This window comes from Chanos chanos, chromosome 2 (genome assembly GCF_902362185.1).
Source record: "Chanos chanos chromosome 2, fChaCha1.1, whole genome shotgun sequence".
NCBI classification, from domain to species: Eukaryota; Metazoa; Chordata; class Actinopteri; order Gonorynchiformes; family Chanidae; genus Chanos; species Chanos chanos.
The window spans coordinates 35,808,982-35,823,650 of NC_044496.1; the positions used below are offsets into that span (position 1 = coordinate 35,808,982).

General features: G+C 44.0%; 1 protein-coding gene across 1 annotated transcript; it reads right to left on the reverse strand.

The window, feature by feature from the left end:
* Positions 1-1,305: 1,305 nt before the first annotated feature.
* On the reverse strand, positions 1,306-9,303 carry st3gal2 (ST3 beta-galactoside alpha-2,3-sialyltransferase 2). Its single transcript, XM_030766259.1, has 6 exons — positions 8,959-9,303; positions 6,473-6,666; positions 3,268-3,447; positions 2,709-2,754; positions 1,995-2,114; positions 1,306-1,479 (listed from the first exon to the last, which is right to left on the reverse strand). Exons 1-6 carry the CDS (start codon positions 9,298-9,300, stop codon positions 1,306-1,308), a joined length of 1,056 nt encoding a protein of 351 aa, XP_030622119.1. The 5' UTR covers positions 9,301-9,303.
* Between the last annotated feature and the right edge of the window lie 5,366 nt (positions 9,304-14,669).

The following is a 14,669-nucleotide window of genomic DNA, read 5'->3' on the forward strand; positions in this document are numbered from 1 at the left end:
AGCTATTATAATCCGTTATGAATTCATTATGTCAAGTCTCGGTCATGGTTATGACGGATTAATTTAGGCCTCATGGTGGAAATGTCAAGTTGTAATTTGTCTGCACCCAAAGCTGGATTTGTCATGAGAGAGGTTTTGGTACTGGCTTAGGGCAGTGATCTACAGTGTCCTATGCGCCAGCAGGTGGCAGCAGATCACACAATTGCTCTTGTGTGAGTAAATGTGCTAGTTTCCTCTCAGTGATTAGAGATTTCAGCTCAACTTCAGCGGGAGCGAGCAAAAATTCTACACGTCTTCATTTTCATCTGTATATTTTCATCTACTTTTTTTATTCACGTCACATTTATCCTGCGTGTATGTGTTTTTGATTGTATAAAGTGGTTTCCTTCTTGCAGTCGGAACATGTGAAGTAAGTCCGCCTCCTCTCGCTGAACTGTCCAATCACCAGCATGATTAGTACTCCATAATAACGAATAATGAAACTAAAGTAGTGACAGTAAGCACGTGTGTCGTGTTCCCTGTGAGCACACAGTGAAGCAGGGTCACACCAAACCATCAACATCACAGCTAGATTAACAGTTACAACTTAACGAATCTCATAAGACTAACAAAATGCCCCATCATTAGAGCTTGTAAACTTTGACTCGCTTGCTCCCCCTGGTGTTCCCTAAGGGATAAGCGGGCAGGAGTCTTTTTACCTGCGGTTGACCTGGCGGATTCTGGAACTCAGTAACAGCTTTTTTTTTGTCTTTTACCCGTCTTCCAGGCAATCAACTACTGAACCATTGATAGGTATAGCACTAAGGCATATGATAATAATTACATTTTCTTTTAATCTCCTCTGACGCTGATCAATCATATGACAGAATGAAGAGGTGGCAAGCTGACTGATCAAATATATCAGGCTCATGCCCTTTTCCCCAAGCTTAATCAGTATTCAGTATGGCCAGCAAATGTGGCTTGTCAAACCCTTTCCCCAAACACATACAAGCTGCTAATTGTGGTGAAGCAGTCCAGATGTCTCTAGTCCTCTTCAGGACTGAAGTAGACCTCCAGGGAAACACACAGTCAGAAATTTCCTCTCCCCTAAGAACCCTCCAGTCAGAGGGGCCAGACATGCCCAGAACACCCAGGGAAAAAAAGGTCAAAGGAGACAAGCAGTCCTGAAACTACACTTTTAGACGCTTCACAATCCAAAGAGCTGTGAGATTGATGGGTCTGTGGAGATGGCCTGCTGGAGATGCGGGGGAATATTTCGGTTAATTGGAGTATTCACCTCACTCCACTGTTTAGAGGGATCAGGTCTCATTTCCCCGGAAAGACTGTGATTTTGCCAGCTTTGGCCAGCTGTTCGATGATGTGAGCCTCGTAGTCTGCGTCGTGGACACCTGTTTTACGGAACTCTCCGGAATAGCGGTTCTGTTCCCAGTAGTGGTGCCAGTTTCCCCGGCTGTCTGCCCCAAAGCCAAATACATTCACCTGTGCCAAAACACAGAGACAAAAAACACAGTTTTCCTCATTGTTTCCTGGCTGAAATTCATCACTTGCTACAAACCAATGCATGAAAAGGACTTTATATAAGATTTACATAAAGCACAGCTGAGGGCGCGTGTATGTATATGGATGTAAATTAACTATAACAATAAGCTTGAGTATTAAATCTATGATGTGTGAGAGGGCTCTGATTAACCATCAACAAGACTGGCGCCTTGCCGTTTCTATAAAAGGCAAGCGATGCATTCTTATGTAATATAACCATTTACATGCAAATGAGGCTCTTACAGCCAGGCAGGTATACGGACTGCAAAATACCCTCACCATTACATATCTGGAGCTCAGAGCTACATGGCTTTAAAAACATATATAAATTGAAACTTATTTTCAAATGCTACACACAATACACATGGAGTATCATATAACTGAAAATTATGGTTTGTGAAAAATGTGTGAGTGTGAGTGTGTGTGTGCGTGTGTGTGATGTGCGCGTTTCTCACCTCGTCACACACGTGCAGAGCGAAGAAGAGGACCAGCATGCCAGTGGAGGGGTAGCGTCCGTGATGACGCGTCCATCGGTCATGGATATATTTGAAGAACGCTGGGTTAAAGATCTGAACCTACAGTAGAGAAAACAAAGAGATTCTCAGTAGAAATATTTCAATCCTTCAGAATGAGGCCAATAGCTGAGAGCAACACAGTACAACATGCTGAAGTATATTCTGTTTTTGCCTCCACTTGGATTAGATGAAGCAAATTAATGTGTTATGTGTCAAGATTTTGGCACTGGGACTACCTATTAAATGGCAAACATCTAATCACTTCATAATGCGCAATATATAAGAACCAGATCACACAGTCCTGGAAAACTTGACTTAAACAAGAAAAGTCAGATAGAATAGAGCAATCAAAAATGCACATGACACCATTTTAAACAATATCAAATGAAGTTTTTTTTTTTGTTTTTTGGTTTTTTTTATATAGAAATGAGTCATAATTCAACAGCTGATAAAAGTAAACCAATAAGGCATCACCTCTATCTCCAAAATGAAAGAAACAGTGATGTCACTACAAATACTCATACATATTCATATTATGCACAGCATTAGCATACTAAGATAGATACATACATTATCATACTCAGCGTCTGGTCATTACCGCTGCAGAATGCATGTATTTTAGAAGGTTAAAGGGAAAGAGGGGTGAAACTTTACCTTGTCCTTGTCCACCCGCAGAAACTGCTTCACTGGAGCATAAGTGCTGAAAAGAAAAACAGAGAGAGAGAGAGAGAGAAAAAAAAGGGACATTTAGCTCCTTTAATTTCAACTGGCTGTTAGGGCTAGCAGGACAACTTCACAGACGGCTTTCTACTTCCTGCTGCCTGAGAGGCCCGATTTGTTAATGCTTCCTTTTGATCTGGTTTATAAGGAGAGAGAGGGATAGAGAGAGAGAGAGAGAGAGAGAGAGAGAGAGAGTGTGTGTGTGTGTGAACCGACTGAGTTGCGATGCAAACAGACCATGATGAACTCGTGAACAGAATGTGAGACTCTTTCAGTGATGTTAAAAACTGCACTTGAATAAAGTGTGTGTGTATGTGTGTGTGTGTCTGCATAAGCCTTTGTTTGAATTGCTTGTAATTTCCATAATGGTTCCAATATTTAGTTTGATTGCATAACAATATATTTTGTGTAAAAATGTGATGGACTGACAACCCCTGCATGGTGTTTGTGTGTGTGTGTGTGTGTGTTTGTGTGCAACAGTACTCCCACTCACAAGCGGATCTGGCCAGTAGACAGGGCACTGGTGATCCAGAGAAGGTCCAGAGTCTTGAAGGGCACCAGCACAAAGCTGACGTTGGCTGCCAGGTTCTTGGCACTCTCTGGGTACATAAAGTGGTGAGTGGTGTGGCTTCCCGCATCCTCCTCATAGCCTACGGTCGGAGCCAGGTTTATTCTAATACACACACACACACACACGCATTCACACACATACACATGCATGCACACGCACACACACATGCATTCATACACATACACATACACATACACATACACATGCACGCACACGCACACGCACGCACACACACACACACACACACACACACACACACACACACACACGCATACACACACATACACACATGCACACACACACACACACACATACACACACGCACGCATTCACACACATACACATGCACGCAGACGCGCACACACACATACGCGCACACACACACACACACACACACACACAGAAGAATCAGACCATGAAGACATAGAGACAAGCACCCTCTCACATAAGCAATTTGAACATCTTCATTTGAGTGTTAAATCACAATTCATTGTCCCGGTATAAAAAATCTGTTGTACTGCTGATAAGTGGCAAACAGAGGAACAAGAATGCAGACCCATTTACAGCAAGATGAGCACACGCATAAACAGAACAGGCAGTTTCAGACTCAAGAAAAAAAAGCAGAGAGATAGACTGACAGTAGGAGAACTGAATTCTGGACAGACACAGACACAGAATAGTGCAGACAGACGGAAACATATAGAGACCCAGAGGCAGAGTGACAGCTGGCTCTGCCCACTCATGTTTCTTTCTGGGGGGCAACCACTACAGCCCTTGTGATTCTGATGATATTCATTGTATAGTCATCGGCCATTTTATTAGGTACACACTGTGCCCATGAGAAGGAGTTACTGTAACAGACAATGAGTCATATAGCCCTGGATTGTTGTTGAAGGCAGGTAGACAGGCATTAAAAGACATAGTGACTGTTGGACTGGACTTTAAAAAACACCAAATAAGTGACTTTTGAGCTTGGCTTCATTCTGCGTGCAGGATACTTTGAAACAGCTCAGACGCGGCTCATCTCCTGAGCTTTTCACACACTATACAACACAGTTTATCGAAGACAGTGCGACAAACAGACAACACGCTGGTCAGAGGTAGATCTGTAATGGGTCGGGAATAGGTCACATAATAAAGCACGTATTGTCTCGGAATGCCTCTGTCGACATTACTGAGAGTCCGCTGTACTTTCCGTGTGCACAGGCCCTGTTCCTCAGGCCCAGAGAATGTCTCTGAGACGAGATGGAACAGGCTGTGTTCAGCATGAATGTACTAAAGTCCAATCTGTTACTGCTGCATTCTGCCGCTGCATCAAAGCACAGACCTACAGCCCAGCAGAAGCCTAGGCTCTGAAACCTAGACAAAATCCATTCTTCTGACAAATCCAGGCTGTTGTGGAGTTAAAGGGAGGTCCAGATGAGTGTACCATATAAACCACCCTGTGAGTGCAATAATTTACTCGCCCGCTCAGAATCTACTCTCATTAAAAAAAATAATTAAGTAAATAAAAATCAGTCTAGCCCTCTCTCTCTCTCTCTCTCTCTCTCTCTCTCTTTCTATTTAACTCCACCTCTCCCTTTTGCCCCTCCCCCATGTTCTCTTTCTCCCTTATTGCCAAATACACACCCACACATTGTATTTCTCTGAAATACTTTAATATGGACACACATTTGTCTTTGTGTATCTGAACCGTTCTGTTGACATTCATTTAAGTGCTATGTGCATTTCTGTATTACACTCATCCGTTTTGACTTGTGTCTGTAAGAAGATAAACTGCTGTGTTTGGGGATAAACTGTACGCATTTGTTGTCCTTTTTTATTTATCTATTTATTTATTTTTTTACACACAGCGGGGACATTTGAACGTGTGTATCAGTATGTGTTTGTATTTACGTTTTTTCCCCTTCTTTTTTTATTTGTTTATATAAGCAGTGAGAATTCAAGATTTATGTGCACCAGTGCAGCAGCAGCTATTACTGTATTCTGTCAGTAATCTATACATTTCTCTGTCTTTGTGTCTTCTTAAGACTTAAAACTCATCTGGAGGGGTCAGTCAAGCGGATGGAGTGGGTTAAGTACTAAACCCCGCTCTCCCCACCTCATTCTTAAAATGCTAAACCCATCATGCTGAAACATGCTTCTGTTGGTCTGAGAATTAAAATGACAGATATGTACAGATTAGAGAGCCGTGTGGACTTATTTTAATCACGATAACGGCAAGAAAGAGTGACCAGCGTTATGCAAACACGGCTACACAGTGGCTAGAGGAAAAGGATTCAAACAGCAATGCAACGAAGCACACGTTACAGCTACAGGCTTCTCAAAACCTGAGAAACCCATTACACCCAAGAAAAAAAATCACACGGCCATGAAAGGATGACAGAGAAAATTATATTTAGCACCTTTTCATCGCATAAAAAAGTAGAACCAGAGCCTGTTTTTTACCCATCCTTGGGATGAAGGTTTTAACAGATGAGAACCATCAGAAGGGTTGTTTAAATATGGACTAGAAGTCTGCTTGAAAATTGAATATGGAAATTCATTTAGAGGTACAGGGGAATCCACAGTGCTCTTACATGTATGTATTTGGTTTTGTGCTTATACTGAAAACAGCAGTGATGAGTTTACATGAAAAATTATGATTTAAGAAAAACAGCATAAATGAAGCCATATGACGACCAGAGAAAGCTCTAAATATCCTGTCATTTGAGCGGGTAGTTTGAGAAGCCAGACAGCAGTTAAATATTAATAGAAGGGGAATGAAACAAAGCCAGGAAAGAAAGAGAGGGATATGGAGGGGTAGAGGGAGGCCGTCTACTCATTTGAGTGCACAGAGCTGAATCAATACTGACTTTAAAGTCAAAAATAGCACTTGGGTGTATGCCCCCCCCCCCCCCCGACCCTCTTTCTGTCTGTCTGTCTGCCTTTCACTCTCTCTTTCTCTCTCAAAATCTATCACACATACACACGTTGACACCATGTATTGGCTTCAGTGGATATATGTGAGAACTCATAATCTTTGAGCCTTTATATATATCGCTGCTTTTCACATTTTCACTTCTCTCTCACTCTCTCTCTCTCACTTTCTCTGTCTCACTCTATCTCTTTCTGCTTTCAATCTCACCTCATAATGAAGTTGTGGCTGTCGATGATTGGCCCATAACCAGCCCCGCGGAGGTTTCCCGAGTTACCCACCACTGCACAGCGCAGGCAGCGGGCGGGGTCCCATGAACCATATGGGGAACGACCCGGAATCACCTGGAAGAGCCTCTGCAAGACCTGCTGGATACTGTGGGGCTTAAACTGGGGCTGTAGCATCTGCAGATGGAGAGAGAGAAAGAGAGAGAGAGAGAGAGAGAGAGAGAGAAAGAGAGAGAGAGAGAGAGAGAGAGAAAGAGAGAGAGAGAGAGAGAGAGAGAGAGAGAGAGAGAGAGAGAGAGAGAAAGTGAGAGAGAGAGATGGACAATGAGAGAGAGAGACGGAAAGAGCAGAGAGAGAGCAGACAGAGAGAGAAAGGGAGAGAGAGAGATGTAGAGAGACAGATGGAGAAAGAGAGAGATGGAGAGAGAGAGACAGAGAGAGAGAAAGAGATGGTGAGAGAGAGAAATGGAGAAAGAGAAAGATGGAGAGAGAGAAAGAGAGAGAGAGGGAGGGAGTGAAAGTTGATGGGTAGTTAGATAAGGTGATGGTGAGAAACTACCTTCAGGCCATTTGGGCATCTGCCACACGCTTCTGCGTGCATACACACATTTTTAAAAAATGAAGCGATGAAAGGAACAGGTTGGCAGTTGATTAGGCTCTGATGCATTTCTGTCATCTTCTGTCATCATACACACACACACACACACACACACACACACATGCACACACAGACAAATAAAACATGAACACAACCAAAGACACTAGCTTTGTCTCTCTCCCCCTCCACTGTTTATAAGTATCTTTGTGCTCTTCCTCCCCCATCTCTACCACTTTCTCTATGTCCTATGCCTCTACGTTACCCCCAGTAATCCCCTCCTTCCCTCAGTCTGGTGCCAGCGCCTGGCATAGCTCATTGGTCCTCTGAAGGGCCAAATAATTCTTGGCAGATGTTCCCAGAGCACCACTGCCAGCCAATAACTCTACTCTGTGTTTGGCTCTGACCAGGGCTAGGAGAGAGGGACAGAGAGAGAGAGAGAGAGAGAGAGAGAGAGAGAGAGAGATGGAAAGGGAGATGGAGAGGGAGATGGAGAGGGAGCAAGAGGGCAAGGGGAGGGAGGGAGAGAGAGAGAGAGAGAGAGAGATGAAGAGAGAGCCAAGGAGAGAAATTCCCTAACGCTCGAGCTTTCGCTGATCCTGCTGAGAGAAACTCAGAGAAACGTTGTAAATATCAGCTGAATCACAGCATGGGTGATGACCCGCTGTTCAGCTATGAGATACTGTCATACCCATCTTCTCTCCTTTGTCTTTTTTATTGCTCATTCACTCCTTCCACTCTTCCACTCTCTCCTTTCCTGGCTAGCACCACCTCTACCCTAATCCTCTTTTCCTTGTCATCCTCCTCTTTTCCTCATCTCGTACGCATTATTTACTTGCTTGGCAGAAACTCTAAAAGTGAGCTCTGACTTAGCAGTTTTACGTGTCAGCCAATCAGAGAGCTGGACTCTCCGTGGACAGTGACTGTAGAATGTGCTCAAGGACACATGGGAAATGCAGTCCACTGCAGACCACTAACCTCCACTGCTAATATTTCTCACAATCTTATGTCCCAAATAGGTAAAGATTTTTCTCTTTTGGCAGTCATCTTTGTTAGCAAAATCTCCCTAGTGTTTTTTTTCTTACTGTTCCCTCTTTCTGAGCTTGCTGAGCTTGCGTTGGTTCACTCGGAGCTTCAGTTACCATCTCCTCACTATTTGGCTGACACACATTTCAGTTCTCAGACATTACTCATGTTCTCGTCAATTACAAAAAAAAAATGCCTGCTTCGCATTCTGTCCATAAGCTGTGATATTTGAGTACATCCCCAGATATTCAGCTTTCTCTCTAAATGAAGGGAGGGATTTGAAGGCATCTGAAGACTTAGTTAGTAGTAAGACTCTTGCAGGAACCCAATACTTACTGTATTTCAGCTATACCTGCCAACACTGAATTCCCATTGTTATGTGGACTGGTGAGGGAAAGGACCAGCCTTTTACTCACAACAGTTCATGTGATACATAGACCGGACTGACAAAGGTCATAACATATCATCATAACATATCATTAAATGAGCTCATGGAACTCACAAATGACGTATAAAAAAGTTATCTTATTTTCACAGCCACCAACAAAAATGGTGTATGCTTCTCTTGACTTCAGAAAAACAAAGCGAACCAGACGCTGACAGAGGGGTGAATATGCCAACTCAACAGGAGACCACACACACACTTTCTTTTTCTATTCACACTAAGCTTTAACTCACATTTAGGGGGAAGTTTTCAACTTTATCATAGTAACTGTATCAAAGAGTAAATCATAGCTTTACTTCATAAGGAAGAGGGAAAAAAACATGATATTAACACACTTTACAGATAAAGACTATTACAGACCATACAGACTTCAGGAGAGTGACGGCAGAGCCAGATTACTTACCACCCACCAGTAGTAAACGTCGGAAGGCAGCTGGATGTTATCCCGTGTCCACACAGGCGAGATGTCAGGGTCATAATTTTCGTCAAACCAGTCAGACACCCCTGGGTCACCCACGCAGTGTGTGCACGCACATGTCCTTTGCTGGGCGGCATCCAGTGGGCCCAGTTTGTGAGCGCCGGCATAACTGGGAACCAGCTTTACCCGTCTCGACTCCTCCCATCCCTGAGGGTCCAGGTAAGGCAGAGCGGCGCCCCCTCTCAGTGAGAAGGAGAAGAGCAGTGATGTGAGGAAGAGGAGAGCCAGGGATCCCAGGAGCATCCACACACGCAAAGAGCACCGCATGCCCCCCGCGCCTGCCCGAGACCCCCGCTCCACCCCTGCTCCGCCACCCCCGCCGACTGGCACCCAGGGTCTCTGCACGCGGCCCCAGGTGCCCCACCCAAACCCCCAGCCAGGCCCAGAGCGAACTTCACGCTGCTGAGAGAGGGATGAAACTCCGCCCCCCCACGTCCACGCACCGGCCCCTGCCACCGTGAACCCCCTGACCTCAGATCCACTCAGTGTGCTGGCCTCACACACACATACACAAACAAGCCCACCCAAAAACACACAAAAACAAATGCGCACACACACGCACGCTGAGAAATGGAAACAGTTAAGACCAGCACTGTTCCTCTCACTCTGTCCTTGATGCACACTAAACTGTATACCTGCCTTGCCTCGTTCTCCCTCGCTCTCTTGCTCTCTCTCTCTTTCTCAAAAACCCAGCAAGGCCCTTTAAAACTCTCTTTCTCTTTCTCTGAGCCCAGTGTGTGACAGCAGTGCTCCAGGGGCAGACCAGTAGCCCTGGCTGTAGAACTTAGTCAGCTCTCATCTTCTCCTGACAACTCTTCCAACACAATGCTTCTCCTGTCTGCCACTCTACTGCTCTGTAAGGTTCTCTCTCTCTCTTTCTCTCTACTGCTCTGTCAGGTTCTCTCTCTCTCTCTCTCTCTCTCCGTTTTCTACCCTGTTTACCCTGCAGCTCTCCCTGGGGAAATGTCCTGCAGTGGTTTTAGCATGTCGCTGCCAGATAAGCTGTTAGCCTGCCACACGAGCCAGCCATGTGTGTGTGTGTGTGTGTGTGGCTGAGTCCGTCTCCCCGCGCGGTTCAGTGGAGTGATCCTGTTTGTCCACGTCGCTGCTTGTTCTAGTGGGATCCAACACAGTGGTAAAACCCTGAAGTCTCTGCTAGATGGGTGGAGTATGGGTGGAGTTTCCCCACAGACTTGGAAGGAAATGCCCTCAAAGAGACTATAGTCATTCTAAAGCAAATTTTGCTATTCTTGCACGCTCTCTCTCTTTTTCTTTCTTTCTTTCTTTCTCTCTCTCTGTTCTTCTGCTCTTGTCCTGGGTCAATTACACTCCAGAGTTGGCCTTCCAGAACTAGTGGAAACTCAGAGTCATGCTTGTTCTCTCCCTGCTGCCCTCAGACACAATTAGGAGCAGAGTGAATGGTGCATCCCAGTTATTATGGTAAGCGATGCATGCTGGTTGTCATGGCAATTATGTGGTGTACACACTTCTGTGTTGGTAGGAGGGGCTGGACATTAAACAGCTATCTGGACTCCACAGGTCCAACTTCACGCTGTGTGGTACAGTTGAAAATTTGATTCTTTTCCGATTTTTTCCTCTGTTTGGCATAAATAGTGATATAAAAAATGACACAAAAAATTAAAGAGAAAGGCAAAAGGCTGTGGTTATTTATAAAAAAGGATTTGGATAAAAATGTCATGAAAGGGAGAATCTGGCAACCTCCTACAGGATTATAGGGCAATGACCTATGAGGAACAAGGAGGTGATGAGTGACTAGATTTAAAAAAAAAAAGAAACAAAAAAAAAATCATCTCTCCAGCTGGCTCCTTATCAAACAGGCTTTGGTTGCAGCTGTCCAGTGGCAGCAGAGAGATGTGTGTGTGTGTGTGTGTGTGTGTGCGCGCGTGTGCGTGTGCACATGCACAATAGTCCTTAATTTAATTTGGTGTTGTGGGCTCGATTAGGACTTGGTTTTTGACAAGGTGGTACGCCCTGACCCGCTGTTGTCTTCTGATCTTCTAATCTGTAATCTCTGAGATGCCACCACCAGCCCACCCTGACACCTCCCCTCTCTCTCGCTCTCTCTCGCTCTGCCTGCAGCTCCCTGGCAGGACGCTGCCCAGGCAAGTGTCCGGCACCCTCTTCAGCTCTGGCAGTTTTTCCTCCTCTTGGTCAGTCTTGGGACAGAGTCTTCCTCTGTAGCACAGTGACAGTACTCTTCAGTCAGAGAGCATCTGCCCACAAGGCACTCAGGGCTCTGTCCACTCTGGACGGAAAGATAAAGTAAGTCTTTATGGAGTCTGTGACCACTGTAGCATATCCTGATCCACTGGATCCTCATAGACTCATCTGAACTGTCCCTAAGAGCTACAGATACAGGAAGGATGTGGGGAGAGAAAGAGAGGAACGAAAGATCAGAGAAATATAGAATAAAATAAATGAAGAAGATAACCATGATAAAAGCATGGCTATTACTATTACTACTACTGATGGTGATGATGATGATGATGAACAGTTTCGTTTTGTTTACAATGCACTTTGCGTGAAATCATGGACAGAACAGAAACACTGTTCACTGATGCAGAGGTAAAGTTGAAAAAGACATGTATAATAAAAGGAAATATAACAATGTTAATTAAAGAACATCATACAAAGTGCAAAAAAATAAAAGCTAAAAAAAATCCTGAACTGTGATTTTGTGATCTGTTATTGAGACCTTGGCTTGCATTCGACGAGAAGATAAAATCCCTGAGCGTTCTGTGTACATACGCTTTGTCTGCTAAAACGTGTGTTTACAGTCAGATAAGATGTCTCTGAATCCTGGGCTCAGATCCCCATTCCCACGTCCAGTCTGAGTTCAGCTCACACAATACCAACTCTCCCTTCCTTCCCAGCTGTCTGTCTGACCCGGTAGTGCTGTAGCCAGCTGAGGCAGTTCACATTGGTTTCCACTGAGATGTGATCTAACAGTCTGAATTTAAAGTGAAGTGAACTGAAGTTTTAGACTCTCATACAGTGTTACTCACGACTAGAGTTCTTTTCACACACGATAAATTCACCAGTGTTAAATGAAGTCTAAAATTGTTTATATAAATGAAGTCTAAGATTGTTTATATAACCTGCAGTGGTTTATATGAAATTTACTGATGCCTTTTCAGTGTTAATGTGTGGCCTAAACGTAATTATGAAAGCAAATGCTTGGTTGTACACAATTGCATCTAAATTGGGTTTCTGACTGAAGTTCATCCCTTTGATAGAAGGAAAAATCCTTTCTTTCTCCTGTTCCTAAACCTCACTCCCTCCTCTCCTTTTCTCCGTCATTCTGTTTCTCATGCCTTTAATCTCCCGGTTGTCTCCATCCATTTTCTATCCATCACTCATTTCAATCTCCAATTTATTCTTTTCTCTTTCACTCACCAGCTTTCCACTTTCACCCATTCTGCTCTTACTCCCTCTCCCTCTCTCTGCCCCTCAGAGGGCAACAGAGTAGAAGTGTTTCTATCTTTGGGTCTCTCTGGTGGCAGTATTTTTCTGCTGAAAGGGGACACGCTGTCTCTCCAGCGGTTCTGTCCGTTTTGCAGCCAAAGACTGTAGAATGTAGAGCATCTCTTAACCACAGAAGGTAACATGTGTCACATGTCCCTTCACCTCTCATCAAACAACTCAACTGACCCGTTTAAAAATGCTCAAAACATGTACCTGTGATTGTGTGTGTGTGTTCGTGTGTGTGCGTGCACGCGCACATGTGTGTGTGTGTGCTTGTGATATATATTTATATCTTAGAGAGAGAGAGAGAGAGAGAGTGAGCAAGTTTGTTATAAGTTTAAGGTAATAAATTACTATTAACGCTCAAAAAAGTTCAAAAAGTCAATAAGCTCAGTGAGATAATTTAGGTTAAGATTCTGTTCCTCTGATGTGTCTTTGCAAAGGCTAAAAAAAAAAATGTTTCAGCGCTCCAGTGTTGCTCTACATTGTGCGAAAGCATTTAATCATGTGGATTTCTGAGAGGAGACTACCAGGTTACCATGACTACCTATTGGGGTAGCCTAGCAGAAAATGAAAGCAGGTTCTGAGCTGCCAAACAGCAGATACAAAAAGCCGATGATCCAAACAGTAATGTGCAGGGATGAGGTGTTAGATGAAAAGATCAGTCTGGTGAAATGAGGAAATGTCATTTTGTGTTTGAATACAGTCTGTCACATGGACCCAGAACAGAGGCGGAGACTGCTATTACACACACTGACATTACTTAGTTATAGAAGTCACATCAGATGAAGCCACCATTGTTCAACAGGCAGACAAAACCCTTGACCTTTTCCCCAACAAGAAGCTTTCGACTTTCAACAGACATGCTTATGCACAGTTTGGAAAATTAACAATTAAATCACTAGATTTCTTTATGGGAATAAAATAAAACCATGATGGCGTAAAATATATTTTCCAGAAAACGGCGCATAAACTCACACGCAACACCGTGGAGGACCCATCACAGCTCCTACAGCAGAGGAGCATCCGTAGTGTCGGAGCAAAACAGGTGGCTGTAACAGGGATGCTGTTGTCAGTACAGCAGCAGATGAAGTCTTTGGGCTGTAATTGCAGGCGTGGGCGTGCTGCTAAAGCTGGGGATAATGCTCCTTCTTTATTCCCAATTAGAAAAATGAATAGTAGATTGCATTTTCTCCAGCAAGCTTTTCCATACTTTCTCATTACATTAACATTCTCCACTCTATCCTCTCAGAGAGATTCAGAGAGAAAGAGAGAGAGAGGGTTGGAGGAGATAAATATTAACTGACTGATGCAACACCTGTATGCATTTTATCTATGACAAACATACAATTTGTATTTCTATTTGTGTGTGTGTGTGTGTGTGTGTGTGTGTGTGTATTATGGGTGATTTTATCATTATGAATAAAGGGACCATAACGAAGCTCTTTACAGAAGTGGAACATCCCGTACCCTCTTTGGATTCACATGAGGAAACACAGCTGCATAACACTATTTACCATAATCTCCAGTCTGATCTAGTTCCAGTCTGTACTCCCTCACAACACCACACATCCACACAGTACTGTGACATGTCCACAACTACACATCCACACAGTACTGTGACATGTCCACAACTACACATCCACACAGTACTGTGACATGTCCACAACTACACATCCACACAGTACTGTGATATGTCCACAACTACACATCCACACAGTACTGTGACATGTCCATAACTACACATCCACACAGTACTGTGACATGTCCACAACTACACATCCACACAGTACTGTGACATGTCCATAACTACACATCCACACAGTACTGTGACATGTCCACAACTACACATCCACACAGTACTGTGACATGTCCATAACTACACATCCACACAGTACTGTGACGTCCATAACTACACAGCCACACAGTACTGTGACATGTCCACAACCACACATCCACACAGTACTGTGACATGTCCACAACTACACATCCACACAGTACTGTGACATGTCCACAACTACACATCCACACAGTACTGTGACATGTCCACAACTACACATCCACACAGTACTGTGACATGTCCATAACTACACATCCACACAGTACTGCGACATGTCCACAACTACACATCCACACAGTACTGCGACATG